This window comes from Balaenoptera borealis, assembly GCF_965194805.1.
Source record: "Balaenoptera borealis genome assembly, chromosome: 3".
NCBI lineage: Eukaryota > Metazoa > Chordata > Mammalia > Artiodactyla > Balaenopteridae > Balaenoptera > Balaenoptera borealis.
Window position 1 is genome coordinate 184,404,593 of NC_138866.1, and position 22,480 is coordinate 184,427,072.

The window sequence follows — 22,480 nt, forward strand, 5'->3', positions numbered from 1 at the left end:
CTATTACCATTAAGTGTGATGTTGACTCATTGATGCCCTTTGTTTGCCAAGACCTTTTATCACAAATGGGTGTTGAATTTTTTTCTAATGCTTTTCCTGCATATATTGAAATGATTGTGTCCTATCTTTCATTCTGTTAATAGGGTGAATTCCATTGACTTTCAAATGTTAAGCCAACCTTTCTTATGATCTGGAATCTTTATATATATATACACAAATAGAATTTGACTTGCTAAAATTGGTAGTGAGTTTCGTGCCTAAATATGATGCATATTTGTCTGTAATCTTATTTTCTAATGTGTTAGATTTTGCTATTATGATTGTACTAATATCATAAAATGAATTAAGCAGTGATTCCTCCTCCTACCTGCAGAAAATGTTTATGTAAGATTAGTGTTATTTCATCCTTGAATGATTGATAGGCATCATCTGTCATCTAGGCCTGAAGCTTTCTTTTGGGGAAGGTTTTAAAAAATAAATTTGATTTATGTAGTAGATGCAGAGATATTTAGATTTTTTTGTCTCCTCTTATTTCAATTTTGATTCATTGTATTTTTCAAGAAATTTGCCCATTTCATCTAAATTATCAAATATGTTGGCATTAAATAGAACATAATATTCTCTTATCCTTTTTAATATCCATAGGCTCTGTGGTAATAACCCCTTTTTCATTCTTTATATAGGTGATTTTCTATTTTTTTCTTGATCAGTGTAATTAGATTTTAAAATTTTGTTTGTTTTTCTTTATTGTCTTTTTTTTCTATTTTGTTAATTTTTTTTCTGTTAAAATTATATTTTTTGTCTTTCAGTTTTATTGAGATATAACTGATATTATAACACTGCATAAATTTAAGGTGTACAGCATAAGGTCTTCACTTACATATATTGCACAGTGATCACCAACATAAGTTGAGTTAATGAATCATCTCATATAGATACCAAAGAAAAAAAAGACAGAAAAGTTTTTTTCCTTGTGATGAGAAATTTTAGGATCCATTCTCTTATCAACTTTCAAATATACAATGCATCAATGTTAACTATAATCATCATGGTGTACATTACATGTCCAATACTTATTTATCTTATTACTGGAAGTTTGTCCCTTTTGACCACCTTCATCCTGCCCCCCTACCTACCTCCAAACCCTCCCACCACTTCTGATAATCACAAGTCTGATATCTTTTTCTTTTTTTTTTAACATCTTTATTGGAATATAATTGCACTACAATGGTGTGTTAGTTTCTGCTGTCTAACAAAGTGAATCAGCTATATGTATACATATATCCCCATATCCCCTCCCTCTTGAGCCTCCCTCCCACCCTGCCTATCCCACCCCTCTAGGTGGTCGCAAAGCACCGAGCTGATCTCCCTGTGCTATGTGGCTACTTCCCACTAGCTATCTGTTTTACATTTGGTAGTGTATATATGTCCATGCCACTCTCTCACTTCACCCCAGCTTACCCTTCCCCCTCCCCATGTCCTCAAGTCCATTCTCTATGTCTGCATCTTTATTCCTGTCCTGCCCCTAGGTTTGTCAGAACCATTTTTTTTTTTTTTTTTTAGATTCCATATATGTGTTAGGATACAGTATTTGTTTTTCTCTTTCTGACTTACTTCACTCTGTATGACAGACTCTAGGTCCATCCACCTCACTACAAAAAACTCAATTTCGTTTCTTTTTATGGCTGAGTAATATTCCATTGTATATCTGTGCCACATCTTCTTTATCCATGCATCTGTTGGTGGACGCTTAGGTTGATTCCTAATGTCCTGGCTATTGTAAATAGAGCTGCAATGAACATTGTGGTACATGTTTCTTTTTGAATTATGGTTTTCTCAAGGTATATACCCAGTAGTGGGATTGCTGGGTCATATGGTAATTCAATTTTTAGTTTTTTAAGGAACCTCCATACTGTTCTCCATAGTGGCTGTATCAATTTACATTCCCACCAACAATGCAAGAGGGTTCCCTTTTCTCCACACCCTCTCCAGCATTTATTGTTTGTAGATTTTTTGATGATGGCCATTCTGACCGGTGTGAGGTGATACCTCATTGTAGTTTTGATTTGCATTTCTCTAATGATTAGTGATGTTGAGCATCCTTTCATGTGTTTGTTGGCAATCTGTATATCTTCTTTGGAGAAATGTCTATTTAGGTCTTCTGCCCATTTTTGGATTAGGTTGTTTGTTTCTTTGATATTGAGCTGCATGAGCTGCTTGTATATTTTGGAGATTAATCCCTTGTCACTTGCTTCCTTTGCAAATATTTTCTCCCATTCTGAGGGTTATCTTTTCGTCTTGTTTATGGTTTCCTTTGCTGTGCAAAAGCTTTTAAGTTTCATTAGGTCCCATTTGTTTTTATTTCCATTTCTCTAGAAAGTGGGTCAAAAAGGATCTTGCTGTGATTTATGTCATAGAGTGTTCTGCCTATGTTTTCCTCTAAGAGTTTTATAGTGTCTGGCTTACATTTAGGTCTTTAATCCATTTTGAGTTTATTTTTATGTATGGTGTTAGAGAGTGCTCTAATTTCATTCTTTTACATGTAGCTGTCCAGTTTTCTCAGCACCACTTATTGAAGAGGCTGTCTTTTCTACATTACATTCTTGCCTCCTTTATCAAAGATAGGGTGACCATATGTGCATGAGTTTATCTCTGGGCTTTCTGTCCTGTTCCATTGATCTATATTTCTGTTTTTATGCCAGTACCATACTGTCTTGATTACTGTAGCTTTGTGATATAGTCTGAAGTCCAGGAGCCTGATTCCTCCAGCTCTGTTTTTCTTCCTCAAGATTGCTTTGGCTATTCAGGGTATTTTGTGTTTCCATACAAATTGTGAAATTTTTTGTTCTAGTTCAGTGAAAAATGCCAGTGGTAGTTTGATAGGGATTGCATTGAATCTGTAGATTGCTTTGGGTAGTATAGTTATTTTCACAATATTGATTCTTCCAATTCAAGAACATGGTATATCTCTCCATCTATTTGTATCATCTTTAATTTCTTTCATCAGTGTCTTATAATTTTCTGCATACAGGTCTTTTGTCTCCTTAGGTAGGTTTATTCCTAGGTGTTTTATTCTTTTTGTTGCAATGGTAAATGGGAGTGTTTTCTTAATTTCACTTTCAGATTTTTCATCATTATTGTATAGGAATGCAAGAGATTTCTGTGCATTAATTTTGTATCCTGCTACTTTACCAAATTCATTGATTAGCTCTAGTAGTCTTCTGGTAGCATCTTTAGGATTCTCTATGTATAGTATCATGTCATCTGCAAACAGTGACATCTTTACTTCTTCTTTTCCAATCTGGATCCCTTTTATTTCTTTCTCTTCTCTGATTGCTGTGTCTAAAACTTCCAAAACTATGTTGAATAATAGTGGTGAGAGTGGGCAACCTTGTCTTGTTCCTGATCTTAGTGGAAATGGTTTCAGTTTTTCACCATTGAGGATGATGTCAGCTGTGGGTTTGTCATACATGGCCTTTATTATGTTGAGGAAAGTTCCCTCTATGCCTACTTTCTAGAGGATTTTTATCATAAATGGGTGTTGAATTTTGTCAAAAGCTTTCTCTGCATCTATTGAGATGATCATATGGTTTTTCTCCTCCAGTTTGTTAATATGGTGTATCACGTTGATTGATTTGCGTATATTGAAGAATCCTTGCATTCCTGGGATAAACCCCACTTGATCGTAGTGTATGATCCTTTTAATGTGCTGTTGGATTCTGTTTGCTAGTATTTTGTTGAGGATTTTTGCATCTGTGTTCATCAGTGATATTGCCCTGTAGTTTTCTTTCTTTGTGACATCTTTGTCTGGTTTTGGTATCAGGGTGATGGTGGCCTCGTAGAATGAGTTTGGGAGTGTTCCTCCCTCTGCTATATTTTGGAAGAGTTTGAGAAGGATAGGTGTTAGCTCTTATCTAAATGTTTGATAGAATTCGCCTGTGAAGCCATCTGGTCCTGGGCTTTTGTTTGTTGGAAGATTTTTAATCACAGTTTCAATTTCAGTGCTTGTGATTGATCTCTTCATATTTTCTATTTCTTCCTGGTTCAGTCTCAGAAGGTTGTGCATTTCTAAGAATTTGTCCATTTCCTCCAGGATGTCCGTTTTATTGGCATATGGTTGCTTATAGTAATCTCTCATGATCCCTTTGTATTTCTGCAGTGTCAGTTGTTGCTTCTCCTTTTTCATTTCTATTGATTTGAGTCTTCTCCCTTTTTTCTTGATAAGTCTGGCTAATGGTTTATCAATTTTGTTTATCTTCTTAAAGAACCAGCTTTTAGTTTTATTGATCTTTGCTATCGTTTCCTTCATTTCTTTTTCATTTATTTCTGATCTGATCTTTATGATTTCTTTCCTTCTGCTAACTTTGGGGTTTTTTTGTTCTCCTTTCTCTAATTGCTTTAGGTGTAAGGTTAAGTTGTTTATTTGAGATGTTTCTTGTTTCTTAAGGTAGGCTTGTATAGCTATAAACTTCCCTCTTATAACTGCTTTTGCTGCATCCCATAGGTTTTGGGTCGTTGTGTTTTAATTGTCATTTGTTTCTAGGTATTTTTTTATTTCTTCTTTGATTTCTCCAGTGATCTCTTGGTTATTAAGTAGTGCGTTGTTTAGCCTCCATGTGTTTGTATTTCTTTCAGATTTTTTCCTGTAATTGACATCTAGTCTCATAGCGTTGTGGTCAGAAAAGATACTTGATATGATTTCAATTTTCTTAAATTTACCAAGGCTTGATTTGTGACCCAAGATATGATCTATCTTGGAGAATGTTCCATGAGCACTTGAGAAGAATGTTTATTCTGTTGTTTTTGGATGGAATGTCCTTTAAATATCAATTAAGCCCATCTTGTTTAATGTATCGTTTAAAGCTTGTGTTTCCTTATTTATTTTCATTTTGGATGATCTGTCCATTGGTGAAAGTGGTGTGTTAAAGTTCCCTACTATGATTGTGTTACTGTCGATTTCCCCTTTTATGGCTGTTAGTATTTGCCTTATGTATTGAGGTGTTCCTATGTTGGGTGCATAAATATTTACAATTGTTATATCTTCTTATTGGATTGGTCCCTTGATCATTAGGTAGTGTCCTTCTTTGTCTCTTGTAATAGTCTTTGTTTTAAAGTCCATTTTGTCTGATATGAGAATTGCTACTCCAGCTTTCTTTTGATTTCCATTTGCATGGGATATCTTTTTCCATCCCCTCACTTTCAGTCTGTATGTGTACCTGGGTCTGAAGTGGGTCTCTTGTAGACAGCATATATACGGGTCTTGTTTTTGTATCCATTCATCCAGTCTATGTCTTTTGGTTCGGGCATTTAATCCATTTACATTCAAGGTAATTATTGATATGTATGTTTCTATTCCAATTTTCTTAATTGTTTTGGGTTTGTTATTGTAGGTCTTTTCCTTCTCCTGTGATTCCTGCTTAGAGAAGTTCCATTAGCATTTGTTGTAGAGCTGGTTTGGTGGTGCTGAATTCTCTTAGCTTTTGCTTGTCTGTAAAGCTTTTAATTTCTACGTCAAATCTGAATGAGATCCTTGCTGGGTAGAGTAATCTTGGTTGTAGGTTTTTCTCTTTCATCACTTTAAATATGTCCTGCCACTCCCTTCTGGCTTGCAGAGTTTCTGCTGAAAGATCAGCTGTTAACCTTATGGGGATTCCCTTATGTGTTCCTTGTTGTTTTTCCCTTGCTGCTCTTAATATTTGTTCTTTGTATTTCGTTTTTGATAGTTTGATTAATATGTGTCTTGGCGTGTTTCTCCTTGGATTTATCCTGTATGGGACTCTCTGTGCTTCCTGGACTTGAGTAACTATTTCCTTTCCCATATTAGGGAAGTTTTCAACTATAATCTCTTCAAATATTTTCTCAGTCCCTTTCTTTTTCTCTTCTTCTTCTGGGACCCCTATAATTCGAATGTTGGTGCGTTTAATGTTGTCCCAGAGGTCTCTGAGACTGTCCTCAAATCTTTTCATTCTTTTTTCTTTATTCTGCTCTGTGGTAGTTATTTCCACTATTTTATCTTCCAGGTCACTTATCCGTTCTTCTGCCTCAGTTATTCTGCTATTGATCCCTTCTAGAGAATTTTAAATTTCTTTTATTGTGTTGTTCATCTCTGTTTGTTTGCTCTTTAGTTCTTCTAGGTCCTTGTTAAACGTTTCTTGTATTTTCTCCATTCTATTTTCAAGATACTGGATCATCTTTACTCTCATTATTCTGAATTCTTTTTCAGGTAGACTTCCTATTTCCTCTTCATTTGTTAGGTCTGGTGGGTTTTTGCCTTGCTCCTTCATCTGCTGTGTGTTTCTCTGTCTTCTCACTTTGCTTAACGTACTGTGTTTGGGGTCTCCTTTTCGCAGGCTGCAGGTTCATAGTTTCCATTGTTTTTGGTGTCCCAGTGGCTAAGGTTGGTTCAGTGAGTTGTGTAGGATTCCTGGTGGAGGGGACTAGTGCCTGTATTCTGGTGGATGAGTCTGGATCTTGTCTTTCTCCTGGGCAGGACCACGTCCTGTGGTGTGTTTTGGGGTGTCTGTGACCTTATTATGATTTTAGGCAGCCTCTCTGCTAATGGATGGGGCTGTGGTCCTGTCTTGCTAGTTGTTTGGCATAGAGTGTCCTGCACTGTAGCTTGCTGTTCGTTGAGTGGAGCTGGGTCTTGGCATTGAGATGGAGATCTCTGGGAGTTTTTCACTGTTTGATATTACGTGGAGCTGGGAGGTCTCTTGTGGACCAGTGTCCTGAGCTTGGCTCTCCCACCTCAGACGCACAGCCCTGATGCCTGGCTGTAGCACCAAGAGCCTGTCCTCCATACGGCTCAGAATAAAAGGGAGAAAAAAAAGAAAGAAGAAGATAAAATAAAGTAAAATAAAATAAAGTTATGCAAATAAGAAATTATTAAGAAAAAAAATTTTTTTAAGTTAAAAAAAAAAATGGACAGAACCCTAGGACAAATGGTAAAAGCAAAGCTGTACAGACAAATCTCACACAGAAGCATACACATACACACTCACAAAAAGAGGAAAAGGGGAAAAAATAATATATCTTGCTCCCAAAGCCCACCTCCTGAATTTGGGATGATTCGTTGCCTATTCAGGTATTCCACAGATGCAGGCACATCAAGTTGTTTGTGGAGCTTTAATCCGCTGCTCCTGAGGCTGCTGGGAGAAATTTCCCTTTCTCTTCTTTGTTTGCACAGCTCCCGGGGTTCAGCTTTGGATTTGGCCCTGCCTCTGCATGTAGGTCGCCTGAGGGCGTCTGTTCTTTGCACACACAGGACGGGGTTAAAGGAGCAGCTGCTTCGGGGGCTCTGGCTCACTCAGGCCGGGGGAGGGAGGGGTACGGAGGAGGCAGGGCGAGCCTGCGGCGTCAGAGGCGTCGTGACGTTGCAGCAGCCCGAGGTGCGCCGTGCGTTCTCCCGGGGAAGTTGTCCCCGGATCACAGGAGCCTGGCCGTGGCGGGCTGCACCGGCTCCCGGAAGGGGAGGTGTGGAGAGCGACCTGTGCTCGCACACAGGCTTCTTGGTGGCGGTGGCGGCAGCCTTAGCGTCTCCTGCCCGTCTCTGGAGTTCGTTTAGGCTGCGCTCTGAATCCCCTCTCCTCGCGCACCGCTAAACAAAGAGGCAAAAAAACGTCTCTTGCCTCTTCGGCAGCTGCAGACTTTTTCCCGGACTCCCTCCCGGCTAGCACCGAAGCCCGAGCCTCAGCTCCCAGTCCCGCCCGCCCCGGCGGGTGAACAGACAAGCCTCTCGGGCTGGTGAGTGCTGGTCAGCACCGATCCTCCGTGCGGGAATCTCTCTGCTTTGCCCTACGCACCCCTGTGGCTGCGCTCTCCTCCGCAGCTCCGAAGCTTCCCCCCTCTGCCACCCGCAGTCTCTGCCCACGAAGGGGCTCCTAGTGTGTGGAAACCTTTCCTACTTCACAGCTCCCTCCAGAGGTGCAGGTCCCGTTCCTATTCTTTTGTCTCTGTTATTTCTTTTTTCTTTTGCCCTACCCAGGTACGTGGGGATTTTCTTGCCTTTTGGGAGGTCTGACGTCTTCTGCCAGCGTTCAGTGGGTGTTCTGTAGGGGTTGTTCCACATGTAGATGTATTTCTAACGTATCTGTGGAGAGGAAGGTGATCTCCGCGTCTTACTCTTCCGCCATCTTGAAGCTCCTCCTTTTCTCGGTTCTTTTCTGTTGAATAATAGAACACTGCATCCCGGATATTACGAACGCAACGTTCTGTTGACCCCAGGTCCTGTTACAATATTCTGGAGAACGGTGATGTTTTATTTTAGCAAGTAACCGACTAGTTTATGTTTAGACTGTAAGTTTTACCTCATTTTCTGCAAGTTATGGTTTAAATCTCGCTTAAGTTCTGTAAACTTTTGCTGTGTTGGTTTGGGTCTCCCCTGTCATGTGTAGTTCAGGGATTAGTTTGCAACTTGTGTGCATAGTGCAGATCTCAGCTCAGCTTCTCTAAGCCTTCTCTCCATTGGTTTGGGTGTGTTCTGTACTTCCACTACTCACGGATTAGGCTGAGACTTGTGTATGCTAATCTTAATTCACTTCTTAAAACTTTGCTATGCTGGTTTGCGTCTGGGCTGCATGTGTACAGCTTAGGGGTTATTCTTAGGCTAGTGTTGGTTTGTGCACAGAGTTAGAGTATTTCCTTCTCCAGCTCTCTCCCTTCCTGGATTCCCTGCACACTCTTCAGCTCACAGGGGCGTTATTTTCCTGGTCCTTTTCACCAGAAAGTCAGGGCTTCTCTTGGAATTTAGACACACATTCCTCCATGCTGCTCTGTGAATGAGCCCACCCCTAGGGCAAAGCTTAAAGGAAATAAAAGTTAAACCCTTCCCCAGGGCGGTTGACTCTCTTCCACAGTCTACCTGCTTTTTTTATTTTCGAAGTGCTCAAAACAAAAATAGATGTTTTGGGTCCAGAGGTTTTAGTTGTAATCAGCAGGAAGGATGGACTGTAGTCAGTTTTTCACGTGCCAGATCAGCGCTGCAGTTCCTGAGGGTTTTGTTTTTAAAGTTAACACTGTATTTTCTGCTCCATTATAATTCAGTAGCAAATAATTAGGCAAAATTGCTGAAAGTTTAGAAGTTCACTTGTATTTCAAGAAGATGTTTATGATTTTGCAAAGGAGGAATGAATAGCACATAGAAGTCTTTGACTTTGATTGGGAAAACAAAGCATTGATGGCATACACCATGTGCCCTGTGCAGAAAATAGTAAAATAATTTTAGAGTTTACTTTTCAACCTAGTGGGCAGTAGACTTGCTTACAATGAATAACGAATCAATAAATGATGATAATAAGCATATTATTTGCAAAAGAAAGGAGTTTTTCCTCAAGGGTTGAAATACCATTTTTGTTTAATTAACATATTAAAGCCCCTTCAGAATAATTAATAGCATACACATAATGCAATTTAATTTTGAATCCATCTTCAAATCAATATAACTTTAATATCAGTGGAAAGACTGAATTAATGGGATTCCTATGTTTTATTAGCTAATTTGCTTTTTAAGTTTTAAAATCTTGTTTAAGAAAAGTCCTTTAATCAAATATATGATCATTTCTTTTTTAGTATTTTCCTTAGGGTGGCTGATGCAGACGTTTCTGAACTCTTTTTAATTAAATCACAGACACCACCAGACCAAGAAGAAGCCAGGAGAGTGATGGTGTTGAATATGTCTTCATTTCCAAGCATTTGTTTGAGACCGATGTACAAAATAACAAGTATGTGGACTTCTTTTAGAATCTTTGTGGAACTATTGTTTTTAAACATGTGCCCATATGTCTAATTGTAGACAACTGAGGGCTCCCTTCCATTTGAAATGAATTTTCATTTTTATAATAATATTTGAAACTGATAAAAAGATAATTCAATTCGTGGTTATTACCCATCTTTGCTTGTAATTTTTTAATAACCTAGAGCTGTTGTGTATCTGGTAAATTGAATGTGTCGGGATTATTTTGCTAGTGTATTATTGTGAGATCGTCCTACCCCAGTAATTGAATCTTAACGTAGAATTTAGATAGAACTTTATTTTAGTAACTAATAACTGTGTAATAGATCCCTAGTTCCAGTCTTTTCCACGTACCTCCCTCTCTCATTGGCTCTTCAAAAAACCGAAATAATGTTAATCATCTTGCTTGTACCATATCCTCTAGCAAGCGCTAGGTCTCCTAGCCCCCGGTTTTCCATTTGCTGAAGCATGGATATTTTAGGGTATCAGGGAGCAATGTGTGTTCTAATGCGGGATTGTGGGATTTTATTGAGACATCGAAATGCTTTTTTCGTGTTGGCACGTTCTCAGCTGTCCTGCTCGCATTAGCCACCAGCCGGTCCTCCTCGAGTTCTAAAGCTGAGCTTGGTTGTTCTTTCGTGTGCAGTGAAATTTCAGTAGTTTTTATTGTTTGGCTTATTCACTGTTTTATTGCATTGCATTAGTTCTGAAAAAGAGGTGATGGAAAACATTAGAGTCCTGCTGGACTAAAGTACTTTTTTTCTGCTTAAGTGTAATACAAGCAAGTGTTACTGATTTGAAAAAATAAAATAGAAGATTTTTTAAAATTGACATTCTGGAGTACTTGGACCTAGTTATTTTATTTAAAACAGTTTAAAAAATTACATGTTCAGCAAAAACATCTTTTATATATGAATTATGTCTGCCATATGTATGTATATATAATTCACAAATGATTCTGATTTCTACAGGTTTATTGAATATGGTGAATATAAAAACAACTATTACGGCACAAGTATAGACTCAGTTCGGTCTGTCCTAGCTAAAAACAAAGTTTGTTTGTTGGACGTTCAGCCTCATGTAAGTGAACAGTGACCTATTCAACACCCTTCTAGCCCGTGTAATCTACCACATTTGAGCATTTCAGTGTGGGGTAAATCTGAAATCTACTCACTTTTGGCATATAGGTGGCTTTCCTAAGGTGACAAAAGCATTTAAATGTAAGTTGAGAAGTTTCTGCTGAAAAAAAAGCCCATGTTGTTATTAGGAAACAGGGGTCAGGGAAACCTCGGCATCTGTGTTTGTAACTCTTATTTAGATTCAGTGTTTGCCAAGTATAATGTCTCTTAGATATTTCTTCTATGTATCTTGTATTTAAAAATATGTTGCATTATATGCATAATGTATTTCATGTATGCACTGTTATAAGTGTTCATAATTTTTGACAATGGACATTTTGGTTCTCAGTCCTCTTTCATTGATTTTGGTTCTGTAAATATCCTAGAAGTGTAAACTGCCCGGCAGGAGCCGCGGGCATCTCACAGGAACTGCACCAGGTACGAGTCGCCAGGTAGAACTTGCCTGGCACCCTGGGAGCTCACGTCACGTGGACTGAGTGCCAGTGGGCGAAGCAGTTCGCTTCCCTGTCTCCCCACAGACCCCCAGCAGAGACGCAGCCCACAGCATTCTCCTCGTTACCCAGGGGCACTGCCGACGAGCTTCGTGAAAAGCAGGGGGCTTGCCCTTTGTAGGGGACTCTGAAGGGCAGAATGGAAGAGGAGGGATACCTCAGCCTGAGATCAGGAAGAGGCTTAAACAGGACGGTTGGAAGACTTTCCTGTAAAGAAAGTTAACTCATAGCATCTTTTGGGTATTAGATCTAAAAACTCATTTTCTGGTATTTTTAGCTGCTTCTCTTCAATATTAATTATGGCATATTTCAAAGCATTTTTAACAACATGTTACATTCTCCATCTTTTTAGAGGTGTCTATTACATTTAATTGTCAATAACTGATTGAATAACAATATATTGAAAGACCTGCTACCCTTAATTAGGAAATAATTTTAAGGAATTTTCTCCTTAGAAAGAAAATTCAGTTTTGTTATAAAACTTACTCATGACATTATGAAGAAATGTAAGAAAACTTATTTTCTTCATTGCAGACAGTGAAGCACTTAAGGACACTAGAATTTAAGCCCTATGTGATATTTATAAAGCCTCCATCAATAGAGCGTTTGAGGGAGACAAGAAAAAATGCAAAGATTATTTCAAGCAGAGATGACCAAGGTGCTGCAAAGCCCTTTACGGTGAGTGTGAGGGTGCTTTACTGAAAGTACACAAGCAGGACTTAAAAGTCATATGTGCCATAGTGACTGTATTAGGGAGACTACAGTAGATGAAGGTGGGATCCAAACACCCACGCGAGACAGAGCTGTATTTGGGTGCACGCATTTAGTGATTGCACTGTGACTGAATGATCTTCATGTTACACTGACTCAAAACTATTTTGTATGCTATTATGTATACTTATAAACTTTTTGAAGGCACATGTAAAAAGTTAGACCACTAAGTTTTCAACTAGCCTTTATTTTTAAAGGGAAAAATACCAAAGTCAGTTACTATTACTCATTAGTAGTCTAGATGAAGATTTAATAATTTGCCTTGTCTGTTTCTATCAACATCATATTTAGCATAGTGAAAGAAAAAGCATCATTTTGGGTGTAGGACAAGTAGACTTGTATTATTCAATCTGTATTTGTATTTCCTTTGACTGTTATTAGAAATGGCAGCTGTGGTTTGTTAATGACTAGAATGACTCTGGCAGGGCCTTTCATTGTTTTTTGTTTTTAACCTTAAGACGATGTATTCTACTTTAGGATCAAAAATAAAAAGCAGAGAAATTTAATGGCAGAAGGTTTTTTCCTCTCCCTCTCTTAATTAACTCATCTTTAACTTTAGGCTGTATTAATTTGTAAACTATTAATTGTGGGTACCAAATACAGGTAATGTTTTTGATTCCCAGTATTTTAAAAATATCTTTTTTCTAAAGTACTGACAATACACAACCATACTGAACAGGTGCTGTTATATGAGGTTAATTACTCAGGGCTCTGGATTAACACTAAAATTAAAATTTCTGTTGTTGTGAAAATCTTCTATGACATTGAAATGTAGACTCTGAAATGACTCCAGGATGTCACAGTATAAAGAATTATTGTACTATTTATTATAGTATTGTACTAGGTGAAAATTTCTCAATGAAGAAAATAAATGATAGCATAAGATTTAACTCACATTTATGTATATAGTCTTGTTTTATAATCAACTAAAATTCTTACTGGTTTTAAAAATGTGAGTATGAAGGGCCCCTGGCCCACTTCCCACTTTTACTGAGACGTAGAAGGACATGATATAAGTGTCCTTTCATAAATGTATCCAACTCTGAAAAAGTAGTTTGTTATACATTCCTTGCTATGAATAAATGTGAACAAGGCAGGCAAAGCCTCAGGGTAAACAATTCTACTTTAATACTGAAATATCTCTGTAATGATAAGCGAGTGACTAATTATCCTGAAGTTTAGGTAAGACAGGAGTTTTGACTCTTGCCAGGGCAGTTTAGTTACAAGCAAATAGAGAGAAAGGGTATTAGAAATTATGGCTTCTGAAGAATTTATAGTTAAAGAGGTAATTTTCTTTCGTGGCTGAGGTGAAATAGTGAACACGGAACAACATTAGATAAACCAGTTGTGCAATATTTGCATTGACGTGACGTGATAAAATTGCCTAGTTAACCAATTTTTAAAAATACTTCTTTTTGTAGGAAGAAGACTTTCAAGAAATGATTAAATCTGCCCAGATAATGGAAAGTCAATATGGTCATCTTTTTGACAAAACTATAGTAAATGATGATCTCACCATGGCATTCAGTGAGCTAAAAACAACTTTTGACAAATTGGAGACAGATACCCACTGGGTTCCAGTGAGCTGGTTGCATTCATAACTAAGGGAAATTTCCATAATTATCTTTTCTGTAGAGTGCATGATTAAATCAGTTACCATATTTTGGTGGTAGGGTTTTTTAATCTATATCACTGTTAAGATGTGCAATCTTGGTTAAAATTGAATGTTGGTTTTGTTTGTATCTTTTTACAGCCTTATTTCAAGCACAGTGTTTGAGTTTAAGGTCCACAATCAAAATCTGCACAGTACCGTATTCTGAGCAAAGCTTTCAGCCTTCTGGTTGTCTTGACTGTGTAGCTCAATCTCCAAAATGGGGTTGAACTTTTTAGAGAGACATAGCTGGAGAATGTACACGGGAGTTCAGTGCTTCAGCTGGTCTCCGACATCGTCACTCCCTTGGAGTTTGCATGTCAACCGCTGAATACATTCAGTTCGCGGTCTTCAGGACTGCGAACTGGGCTGGCAGTAAGGCCGAGTCCTCTTACTATTCAGGAAGTGCAACCTTTTTCTTACGTAGACACAATATATTCACAGTTACAGTTTGAGAAGGCCTTATGAGTGCATATATCAGTGACTCAACAAATGTTTAATAAGGGAAGATGGGCTTTTAAAAATTATTATTTATGAAACTAAAAACCTTTCTTTATGGCTTAAGAATGGCGATATCCTGGGGCAAGTAAGATTACAAAGGACATTTTTATTTGTAAATCCTCATAAAATATTCCTGGACTCACCAGAAATTCTGGAGCCAGTTATCTGGCTTTGGATTTTCCCAATAAATTATAAGAATGATTCCTATTCTAAAAGTAGGTTTTACATGCTACTGATACAGTTAAAGAAAATGTGATCATTTTTCAAATGTGTGCAATTGATCACAATATATTTAAATTGCACTATAAGATATATTTTAGAAAACTTTTCATGTGATATTAACTTATTTCTTTGTCATCAAAATATTTCTTAACACTGGCCAGATACCATCCTAATCTTGCCATTTTTAAAGAAGTTTAAGAAAGACTCTTTTGTTGTAAATATTTAGATGGGATCTCTCATTTTTCTTTGATGCTACTCATCTTCAGTGAGTAAATTATATAGCTCAAAATACCAGAAATGTCCATAGTTGTATAAGAGAACATGTCCTCCCATTCTTGCATGCCATAAGACCCTGTCAGTCAGAAATCATTGCATCTGTGACTTTCAAACAGAAAAAACAATATTTTTTGTTGATTTGTAAAGAGAGTTTAGATGTCCTGTTTAAAGAAAAATAGTGTAGTGAAATTTTATATATTTATGAAATATTTGAAAGACATATTTTTTTAATTATCAAATGAGGCTATTCATAAAATAAATTGTATGTAAAGATGTCATAATTTAAGATAGTAGTTTTATAAGTCAGGGTCAACATTCCATGTAAATATTTGAGCTTTATTCATATGCAGATCCACAAGTGTGTTCTGTGTGCACATTTGATAGCATGACTCACTGAGTTTCCTTCGGACGTGTCAAATTTCATACCTTAATACACACTCACAGCTAAATAGTTAGATAACCAGACATTGTTACTTGACAGCATAATCCAAACAGCAAGTTCTAAGTTAATTAACTAAATAGCAAGCAATTTAGTTTAAAAAGGGGTTGGTGGGTTGCCAGATCTAATACTGAAGCCATACTTTATAGTTGTGTGGCTGGTCTAAGAAAGTACAAATCTTCCTTAGGTGGTTTGGGTAGAATATTCTCTTTGAACATTGACTGAAATTTCCGAAAAATCAGGACTTCCTAGGAAATGAATTATAATTTAGGCAGTCCAAATACTTTGTTCAGAAATAGTACATGGTTTGTTTTTGGTTTTGTTTTTTTTCATTTACAGACAATTGCCTCAGTTCTTTCCTGCGGAGGTAGAGATAGTGTAACGTGGTAGAAACGGAGTCCTTTTTGGTGATGGTGGTGGAGGTGTTATAGAAATATAATTGTCCAGCCTTTCTCCCTTTTTACATGAGAGCTGGGCAGTATTTTTTAAAATGAAAAGAGGCACTTCAGCAATTTGAAAAATCTTTTATCGGGTAATATACATACGTGGTCTTGCAAGTGACGTTTACGTGGCCACCTTGATGCTTAGAAAAGAGATTCGGTTAAAATTTAATGCGGCAGGGCCAACTCCATGGCCTTTGATTAATGTTGCAAAGGGCCCTTGATTCTGTACTTTATGCATACTCAGCTCCCGCTCTAGCAAGGACAGACTAGTTCTTTAGACAGCTTGCTTCTGAGACAGTGTCAGCCGCTATTTGAGAGAACAGGAATATTGGTTTTTTTAAGTCCATATATTTAAAATCCAAGATCAAGAAGATAATTCTATATTCCCATCATTAACATACTGGAATCTTTTTTTTTTTTTTTTTTTTACCATTATTTTACTTACCAGTATAGACATTATCGATATCTTTAAGGCTGACCTTCCTGGTATTGTGTAATGATTGAATGTATCTAAATTGTAATAATTTAAAATTGACAAACGTGTAAAACGAAATTATGTTGTTAAAAGTTTCCTGAAGATATAGATTTTTATTATTTATTTTCTTTTTGACTAGTAAGAGTTTATAAATAAAAGTAATGGAAAACCTTTGAGCTTAATAAAGTATCTTCAAATTATGTGTGTACTGTCTTGAAGATGGCTCTTGCACTTGGTATCTACTTCACTGTTTCCAAGGGTGGAAAAAATTGTTTTTTTAATGACACCAAGTGATATATTTGAACTGGCTCTGTCTAAAATTAAATTTCACATTTGTTTCAAACATTAATCGGTTTCATCCAGGTTGTTGGAGAGGTGGACTTCACTAGCCTCGCTCTTACCCACACGGTCCAGCCATTTAAAGCTGTGGAGCAAAGAATGGGATGGTTGGTCCCAGCCTGTCCATGATGGGGACACCCCGCCCCGCGTCTTTCCATCAGGCATCGAGCGTCACTCACATCCTCTGCCCCTGTTCCAGGTAGGCAAAGTAGACTTTTCCAGCTCTGCATGTGAGGACAAACTGCCACCTGCTTATACAGACAGGCTAAGTGGCACTGGCCTTGCTAAGCAGCTGAACAAGTTAGCCCAGCTCTGCTTCCACTGAGAGGCTGTAGGATGTAGCAGTTAGGGGCGGGGGATCTGGAGCTGGATTGTTGAGTTCAGATTCTGCCTATTACGAGTTTTATAACCTCATTTAATCTCACTGTCGTTTTCTCACCAGAAAATAATGGAGATAATAAGAGTGCTTACCTCATGGGATTGTTGTGGACATGAAATGAAAGAATCGATCCGTGTAATGTGCTTGGAACAAAGCCTGGGCTAGAGGTGCTCCCTGATGGTAAGCTCGCTTCACAATGCTCACTCTCACATCACACAGTTTAAAAGTAGCTGCATAAATATTCTTAATTACTCCACACAAACAGTTCTCCTATTAGTAAATTTTCAGGAAGCTTCCTAAATAATTTCTGTGACCAGCTTTATTGTTTTATAAAAATACCATTACTTCCAAATGATACATCCAGAATTCACTGGGTGATTCTCAACAGGAAAGTGAACCAACTTCTGTTTGCAACCACTAGTATGGAATATAACTGATACCAGCTGAAAGAAATGCCCCTTGATTGTATCCCAGCCCTTCTTCTGCTGCCGCAGTTCCTTTCCAAACGCGTGCTCACTTACGCTTCAGCTTCTGCAGGGCAGGGAATGTTTTTACTTTTGTAACAGCTGTCTTGTTCACATTCACCTATGTGGGCCTACTCACCGTCAGACCAAACTGTCCTTATTAACATCAGACATCTGTATGATATGCCTACGATTTCATTTAATCCTTACCGCTGCCTTGTATGGGAGTGGTAGCTTCACATTTTACAGTTGAGGAAACCAAGGCGCTGGCTTCCGTACCTGGCCCAAGGTAACAGGTGACGAGTAAGGAATCGGGGCTTGAACAGTGGTCAGGCTTCCTCCAGTTCCACCCTGTTTCACTGCATTGTGCTTCCTGGTGGTGCTAGAACTTGAGCCAGTTCTGGAAACAGGTGAGATTTGGTCATTAGGGGAGTGATTGTTCATCCTTTTGATGCACAGCAGTTTACAAAGAGTTTTCTCAGAACATTGTTGCTTTAGTCAGATATAACTTGATTTATCTATGCCTGTATAGTGGGCTGATCTTCAAACAGTGGCTATTATCAAAAACATACAAAAAACTTAGCATAATATGCAATATTTCTATTTTGTCTGTTTGAGTACCAGTCCTTAGTGATGAATCATGATTGGTCTAATGAATCATGACAATCCCCTCTTCCCAAGGATGGATCTGAGTTGGTCATGCCACCCAATTCGAGGTAATGTCTGTCGTAGGAGCTGTGAGTAAGAGTTGTTTCCCTGACGTAAACAACTGCATGAGGTGAAAACCTTTTATGCTCCTGCCCCCATGCTTCCTGTTTGAGATGCTTCAGTTATGTTGAGGTGCTTGCAAAGATGACAGCCATAACCCTAACCCTAAACCAATGGATGACTAAGGCCAATCTATAGATGAATGAGTAGAAAAAGGAAAAGATCCTAAATCCATAACATCACTGAGCTGCTGAAAAAAATCCTGGGACCTCCTTCCTCTAATTACTGAAAAAACAATGTTCTTTTACGCTCTGTTGGTGAGAATGTAAATTGGGGCAGCCGCTATGGAAAACAGTATGGCAGTTCCTCAAAAAACTAAAAATAGAACTACCATATGACCCAGCAATTCCACTTCTGGGTACATATCTGAAGAAAATGAAATCACTATTTTGAAAAGAGATCTGCACTCCCACATTCCACGTTCATTGCAACATTATTCACAACAGCTGAGACAAGGAAACAGCAAGTGTCCCTCAACAGATGAATGAAGAATGGGGGGATGCGCACACACACACACACAAAGATTATTCAACAGTTAAAAATAAGGAAATTCTGCCTTTTGTGACAACATGGATGTATCTTGAGGGCATTATTCTAACTAAAATAGGTCAGAGAAAGACAAATAACTATATGTTATTACTTATATATGGCATCTACAAAAGCTGAACTCAGAAATAGAAAATAGAATGGTAGTTACCAGGGGTTGGAGGGAAAAGGGGGAGGTTGGTCAAAAGGTACAAGCTTCCAGTTATGAGATGAATAAGTTCTGAGGATGTGATGTACAGCATGGTGACTTTAGTTAACAACACTGTGTAACATGCTTGAAAGTAGCTAAAAGAGTTATCAACAGACACACACACACAAGGTAATTATGTGAGGTGATGGAAGTGTTAAATAACCTTACTGTGGTAATCATTTCATCACATATGCATGCATCAAATCATCACACTATACACCTTAAACTTACACAATGTTAATTATATCAATAAAACTGAAAAAGATGTTCTATGAAAAAGTGTTAATATAAAAGCTGTTGTTTACTTGCTGCTGGAAGCATTCCTAATGGAAAGCAGTATCCATGACAACCTAGGCCACTCCCAGTATCTACGTTCACTTTCCAAAGGTGTCACGTGCCCTGCAATGATGCACTGAGCTTTAAAACATTCTGGAACTTGTAGCGAAAACTAAAGCAAGAGATCCCATTTAAATTTTATTTTTCTTGGGTTCCACGTTTTTTTCCTCCACAATATGGATAAAATTTAAGTTTGGGGAAAGTTGTTCATATGTTTTTGGGTTTCCAAATTTATCATGGTTGTGAGTCTACCATTTTGGACAAAGTAATACCTCTTTAACTGTTTAATCTGACCTGGGCATTAGTAATACCTAAAGGCTCCATTCATTGGGCCCCTGCTCTGTGCCTGGCACTCTGCTAGTTAGTAGTAGGTGGGCTGTTTGTGATCACTGGCTCCAGTTAAACGGAGAAAAGACCTAAAGAGCAGTATGTTTAAATAACAATGGCTACAAAATGTAATTATTGTACATGTCAATGAAGAGCTATATAGCATAAAGTAATAACTTAGGGAAATACATTGCTCTTAGGAATCTAGAAGATACCAAAACAACTGAGAATGAAAGAAAGAAGAAAGAAATATAAACGTGCTTAAATATTAGTTAAATTTTTAAAAAGTATTTGAAGGCAATCATCTGTGGAATTGAAAGTAAATACAAAGAGGAATCAGAAAGAGACTCCATTAAATGAGATGACAGAAACAAGGCCAAATGAGTCTCTTATTACAGATTTAAATGCTGTGAACTCACGTATTGAGACCATTTTTCAACTACATCAAAAATGGACATCAACCATATTCTTCAAGAAGAGAAAGATTTAAAGTAAGAGGATTGACAAAAATAAGCCAGGCAGATGTAAACAAAAAGAAAGCAAGAAAATAAGAAAACAGAAGGCACAATTATAATATCAAAATTGAGTTCAGTGTTTATCAGTTGGGTCCAAAAGTCATTCTTTAGTAATCAGTGGTATAAGCCACAAAAGGAAGAGCATCGAAGACACAGGGTAAAACCTTGAGAAGTGCAGTCAATAAAACCATGTTATTTGATAATCTTTAAAATACTTCTCTTAGACCTTGAAGAAAACAGTTATAGAAGGTCCATATATCACAACTCCTCAGCCAATCTCATAGCCATGGAAAGAATGCTTTTTCCTGCAAACTGAGATTACACCTTCTATTCAAGAGCCACACTGAGCATTTATAAAACCCAGTCCTCAAGTAAGCTACAAGAAAAACCTCATTAAATTCCAAAATATTTAAATACTTCAAATTACATCTAATGACCACAGTCCAATAGAAGTAAAAATGAATAACAAGTAGACACCAAAAAAAGACCTCTTAGAAAAACTCAAAATTTAAAAAAAGTATTCTGATCATGGACTAACTAAAAATAAAATTGTAGATTATTCAGAAAATAACAGTGTAACTCTCAGAATCTATGGACTAGGACTAAAAAACTGAGCTCAGGAAAACTTGTTGGCTTAAAAGCTTTTTGAAGGGAAAAAAAAATAAAAATAAACACTAGCTCAAGCAACTCAGGAAAGAATAACATGAGTGGTATTTTGGCTAGGTTGTAATATACACTGACTTTTCCAGGAATGCGCTACCATGTAAATCAAAGGAAGATAGTATTTCATTTTTTCAGAACTTTACCAAGAGTTTTTCACTATTTTGGAACATCATGTCACTAATGGCAATACCACTCATGCTGTCAGTCTCCAACATTGCATGTCAGGACACACCCATGCCACGATGTGTGAACCTACCCCATGCACGTGATCACTGCTGTCTTTGGGGAACTGCTGCTTGAGCATTTACATCTCACAATGTGAGCTATTTTACTTTCCATTGCTCTCCTTTTCCTTCTCCCTTATATTACAATGGGGTTCCATTTTATTATTTTATTTTATTTTATTTTGCTGCACCGCGTGGCATGCGGGATCTTAGTTCCTCAACCAGGGATCGAACCCGTGCCCCCTGCAGTGGAAGTGTGGATTCTCAACCACTGGACCACCAGGGAAGTCCCTGGGGTTTCTTTTTAACTGTGTAGACTACCCTGTATCTATGGATTTCATTTCAAGATAGCAAAAGGGACGTCACAGAAATCTCTCTTATAGGAAGAGACCACTGAGTATGATAGGAGTGATTCTTGCTGCTTCAGACGGATGGCTATTCAAATCCCATCTATTTTGCACCCTTTGAGCTGTACTGCTCATCCTGTTTTAATATTATGCTTTGATATGATTAATATGTGACTGAGCATCAGGTACTATCCTTGGGGATACTGCTGCAGAAGAAAATAGCTTTAAAGTTGATAGTATTTTCCAAAAACATATAATGAGATTATATGAGAGTAGACATTACTGCAGACCCAAATACTAAATTGAAAGATCACATACTCTCCCAGAACATAATTTTAATAGCATAAGGATGAAAGTTGAGAAAAATTGTGAGACATGGCAAGTAAATCCAAAGGGAGGAGATCAAGATGGCAGAGTAGGAGGACACAGAGCTAACCTCTCCCCATGAACACATCAAAATGCAGTTACATGTGGTGCAATTCTCACTGAAAACTAACTAGAGGCTGGCAGAAAGACTCCTGTGCAACCAAGGCTGTAAGAAAGATCCACACGGAATTGGGTAGGAAGGAAAGAAAAGCGATCAGATTGGAACTTGTGCCCCTGGAAGGGAACCCAGAAGAGGAGGGGGATTACATGGGCAAAGAAAGATTCCCCCTGGGGAAGGAGGGCTTTGAGCCTCATATGCTGCACCCCAGCCCTGGGGTCTGACACTGAAAAGACGAGTCACCTTAGCTGGTTTGAAAATCAGTGGGACTAACAGGAGGGCTGTAAGAAACCTAGACTCCGCTTGTGAGGAGAGTGCACAGACTTGCTTACTCCTGAAACAAAGCGGAGAAAGCAGATTGAAACTGCACGGGACTCTGGCCGGTTTCCCCCAACCACCCTGCGGCATGCCCCAGCCTGAGCCAAGTGCCCACTCAGGCCCCATTTGTTCTGTGACACAGCTCCACACTAGGATGACAGCAGCCGTGGAGGAGAGGAGTGCTCAGTTGTGAGGGACAGAACTGGCTTGGACCTGGAATGGCCTCTGAATGGGGCAGGGACAGCCATCACTGGTGCTTACAGAGAGGTACAGGACGCTGGGGCCAGGACTGCCACAGTCCATACCCTGCTCCACACCAGGCACCCACTCCAGCCCCTCTTGCTCCAGTGCTGCTCCCCTCTAGGGCGAGGGTGCTGGTGCTAGGAGACAGGAGGATACACACTTGACAGAACAGAGTCAGCTCGGACCTGAGCCTCAGGAC

At 38.3% G+C, this 22,480-nt stretch overlaps 2 protein-coding genes across 9 annotated transcripts in view; both read left to right on the forward strand.

Moving 5' to 3' along the window:
• The window catches only part of MPP7 (MAGUK p55 scaffold protein 7), a 261,176-nt gene extending 244,838 nt beyond the window's left edge, over nt 1-16,338 (forward strand). For 3 of the 4 annotated variants that reach the window (XM_082385972.1, XM_082385971.1, XM_082385973.1), the window contains 4 exons: nt 9,626-9,719; nt 10,702-10,810; nt 11,895-12,038; nt 13,553-16,338. In XM_082385972.1, coding sequence (XP_082242098.1) covers nt 9,626-9,719; nt 10,702-10,810; nt 11,895-12,038; nt 13,553-13,732 — 527 coding nt within the window. In that variant the 3' untranslated portion in view covers nt 13,733-16,338. The remainder of the gene's footprint in view (nt 1-9,625; nt 9,720-10,701; nt 10,811-11,894; nt 12,039-13,552) is intronic. The other variant, XM_082385970.1, reaches the window with a different exon arrangement.
• A 113-nt stretch (nt 16,339-16,451) lies between these two features.
• The window catches only part of ODAD2 (outer dynein arm docking complex subunit 2), a 244,586-nt gene continuing 238,557 nt past the window's right edge, over nt 16,452-22,480 (forward strand). For all 5 annotated transcript variants that reach the window (XM_082385958.1, XM_082385954.1, XM_082385957.1 and 2 more), the window contains exons 1-2: nt 16,452-16,676; nt 16,920-17,036. The gene's annotated coding sequence lies outside the window, so the exon portion shown is untranslated. The remainder of the gene's footprint in view (nt 16,677-16,919; nt 17,037-22,480) is intronic.